The sequence below is a fragment of the Cyprinodon variegatus genome, unplaced genomic scaffold, assembly GCF_000732505.1.
Source record: "Cyprinodon variegatus isolate N-32 unplaced genomic scaffold, C_variegatus-1.0 Scaffold804, whole genome shotgun sequence".
NCBI lineage: Eukaryota > Metazoa > Chordata > Actinopteri > Cyprinodontiformes > Cyprinodontidae > Cyprinodon > Cyprinodon variegatus.
The window spans coordinates 59,083-62,945 of record NW_015151257.1 but is presented as its reverse complement, the minus strand read 5'-3'; the positions used below and the strand labels follow the sequence as shown (position 1 = coordinate 62,945).

The following is a 3,863-nucleotide window of genomic DNA, read 5'->3' as shown; positions in this document are numbered from 1 at the left end:
ATTTTATGAAAGATCGTTTAGGCCTGGTTCTGCTGAAGGTTTCTTCCTGTTCAAAGGGAGTTTTTCCTCTCCACTGTCGCTACAAGCATGCTCAGAGTGAAGGATTGCTGAAGCGTCAATGAGTCGATGCAATCAGCTGGTTTTCCTTAGATAGAAAACTTTGAATCAATCTGACTGGATGATCTGGTGAACTGGAAAGTGACCTGAGATGACATGATGTGAATTGGAGCTATAGAAATAAACTGAATAGAATTGAATTTATAACATATTTCTAATTGGTAGAAGTTTAACCAAAAGAAAAAAAAAAAAGAAAGAAATTGAGCTTTATTGATCTCACAAAGGAGAAATTCCCTCTCTGCATTTAACCCCTCCCCTTGGGGAGCAGTGTGGGGTTAAGGGTCTTGCTCAGGGACCCAGAGTGTCAGTCTGTGGGATTCTCAGCTCTATGCCCTAACCACTCGGCCACTGCTCCCCACCAGTGTTATTTTCAAGTTTACTTAAAAATAATCTGTGTTTAATGTAAATATGCAGAACAGAGCGCTGTGATTGGAGGGATGTTAATAAGGAGGCGGGGAAATCAGAAAAAAAGTGATTTGAATTAAAACTAAAATAATCAGAGGTTTTATTTTAGTCCTTATCGCCCAGCCTTCGATCAGCACGTCCAGATATTATTTTTATATACTTTCTTCTCCGTAAAATGAATTATTTTCCCCTGCTTCACTCTACTGTTGATGTAACATTAACTGTTTAAAGGGCAAGTTAGCATTTTGATCACTTGCATCCTACTGAGGGAATATTTAACCATTAAAATATCCAGATTTTCTTAATGTTCCAAAGGTAATAAGTTCTGGTCCTGGATTCCAAGAACAATACTGGCTGGAAATTTGAATTTTCAAAGTATTTCACTGAGTGATCTATAAAGGATTAAGATTTTCAGCTGTGACATTCAACCTTTCCTAACTGGATTATTGGACATTAACCGACTGGTTTTATCTGGTTTGGTTCTTAGAGGCTGAAGATGCTCTGCAGATAGAAGCGGCTGCAGATAGAAGCAGCTGCAGGTGGAAGCGGCTGCAGATGGAAGCGGCTGCAGATGGAAGCGGCTGCAGGTGGAAGCGGCTGCAGATAGAAGCGGCTGCAGATGGAAGCAGCTGCAGATGGAAGCAGCTGCAGGTGGAAGCAGCTGCAGATGGAAGCGGCTGCAGGTGGAAGCGGCTGAAGGTGGAGCTCACATGGACTAGCTGGTCCTGGGTGTCGTACTCCTTGGAGCATCCCTCCCAGTGACAGTTGGTCTCGTACACGGCCTCTGGCTCCTGCTTGCACTCATCTTTATCCAAATCTTCGCTCAGGTCCAGGACCCCCCCTCCCTGCTCCTGGAGGACAGTAGAGATATTACAGTTTTACATCTCTGACATCTGATCAGTTCCAGCGTAAAATGATCAATAATAAAAAATAAGATCAAGGTTTCATTAACTGATGAAAACCAACTGGAGGCCAATGAGGCCCTGGAGGAAAAGTTGGTCTCCAGGTGTTTTTGTTGAAGCAGCTGTTCAGGTGTTTATGAGGACAGCTTGATGCTCCTACCTGAGAGGATGGGGAAATAGGAACTGGACCCTCTGCCTCCGTTTTCACCTTTGTCCTCTTGGTGTTCAGTTGGTTTACGGTGCTGCTGACCGCCGGATCTCCACTGGCATTCTGAAGAAGAACCACAAAAAGCCTGAAGTTAGATTAAGATGATCATCAAACTCCTGCATTGGTCTCTGGAACAACCAGGAAAAGAAATCCTGTCAGTTCACAGGAATCTGGAACAGCTTTAAGGTGCAGAGAAACTGCCCTATAAAGTAGTTTCTGAAAAAAACAATTCTTAATGAATCTCTTTTAGTGTCGTAGTTAAGACCAAAACAACCAAGACCAAGGAGTACAGAGACATTTAGAGGCTGAGACATAAGTATAAGGTCTTGTCCTCGTCTCATTACTCCTTGGTCTTGGTTTGTGTAGTCTTGACAACGACACCAATCGCTGCCAACCAGAAGGAGCCTGTCTGGCTAGTTTGAAAGGTAGGAGTGGAGGTTTGATGGCAGGGAGAACCACGTTACACCATCCAAGCTCTCGGTTCAGTCAGTTCCAGGATATAAATTCATCCCTGTTTCGTTTCTCAAGAGATTTGTCTCATTTCTTTTTTTTATTTCAAATCAGACGGTTTATTGGGGGCTCATCCAGGATTCCTCATCCTGTTCTATCATAATGTGGAGCGATAACAGTTTCATAGCAAATAACAGCTTATGAGGTTCGGAAGGTCCAGGTATGAGGCAGAACCATGACCTGGATCTGAAACTGTGGCAGACCGGAGTTTAGAACAGGACCAGGCCTGGATGTTTGTTCTGAATCACGTCTGTTGGACTGTGGGCACATTTCATACCGATGGACTTAGGATCCAACCATCCACTAACCTCTCCATTACTATGCATGATTCATCCAGTGATGAATTCTTTCTACTCATCAGATCATTTTTAAAGAATTTATTTAGACTTTTCAAACACCAGATTCCTCTCAGATAGCTCAGCTATTTCAGCAGCACCAGGGGGGGGCTGTTAGCAGAACTAGTGCATCATGTTTAGACTCAACAGTTCAGAATCCTTCAGGCGTCACAGAAATATGAAAGAAGAGGATTTATTGCCCTTTTATATGTTGGACCAGATGCAGAGCTGGGGTCTGTTGCATTAAAAATGGGGGGGGGGGCTTTGATCCACCCACTGAACGCGACAAAAAGACTAATGGAGACACAGAATGAAAGCGCTGATATAAACGAGAGCTGAAGCGTATTGGAGACGGTCCAACCTTGGAGGGGGTCCTCTAATCCCACCCAGACCCCGTGTCTTTCATCCAGTATGGTTCTGATCAGTGCTAATAAAGCTGCATAAATGTGGAGGCGCTCTGAGCAGAACCAAAGCTGCAGAACGGCGGCATTGATGTGATGTTGACATATGCAGCGGCGGCAGCATAAAGACGAGACAGAAGGAGACAGAGCTGCATGGTTCAGGCCAGAGACAGCAGATATTTACAGCTGGTACTGAGTCCAAACAGATCTTTGTAGTTCTGATCTGGACCAGTGGCAGGAGTCTCTGAGAAGCAAACTGGTTCAGCTGCTTGTTTAGAAAGTTCAGAAGATGAGAAGGAATATTATCAAACCCTCTGAGAAATGTGAGGAATTTCATGGAGCAACTCCAAACTAACCAGCTGAGCTTCTTCTGATGGTTCTGCATCCAGAAGAATCATAAAACACCAACTGCTAGAACCTCATTGAACACGGATCACCCTGGAGAACATTCTTCCTGCTCTGATCCAGACTTCATGGAGCAGACAAGAACCCTAATGTTCACCTCAGAGGGGAGATCTGCTCCTTTCGCCTCTGATATTCTGAGATGGAGCATCATTGATCAGAAATCCAGATGTTTGTTGGAAGAAGAGGATCTGGGGTGGTATCATGGTACGGGCTTGGGTCATTTCCTCTCTGCTGATGCACTGATGCAGAAAATAGATTTGTTTTTCTCTGCTAATCTGTTTCACTCCAGTCCAGTAGGGGGCAGCAGTGCGTATATCAGAAGTTTCAGTAAATCGTAGTACTGAAGGACGTGCATGGAAGGAGATGGATTACAGCAGGAAAAAAAATAAGAAAATGGAGGAGCTTGGAAGGAGAGAGGGAAAAGTAATACAATTACACACTAACACTGTTATTGGCCAAACTAGCATGAAAACAGTATGGATCCAAACTAGCATGAAAACAGTCTGGATCCAAACTAGCATGAAAACAGTCTGGATCCAAACTAGCATGAAAACAGTCTGGATCCAGACTAGCATGAAAA

At 43.9% G+C, this 3,863-nt stretch overlaps 1 protein-coding gene across 1 annotated transcript in view; it reads right to left on the bottom strand.

Annotated features, from left to right (window-relative positions):
- Window positions 1-3,863, bottom strand: part of gli2 (GLI family zinc finger 2) — a 59,921-nt gene that overhangs the window by 12,784 nt on the left and 43,274 nt on the right. The window contains exons 7-8 of the mRNA XM_015396545.1: window positions 1,585-1,695; window positions 1,233-1,373 (exon numbers count right to left, since the gene is read on the bottom strand). Coding sequence (XP_015252031.1) covers window positions 1,233-1,373; window positions 1,585-1,695 — 252 coding nt within the window. The remainder of the gene's footprint in view (window positions 1-1,232; window positions 1,374-1,584; window positions 1,696-3,863) is intronic.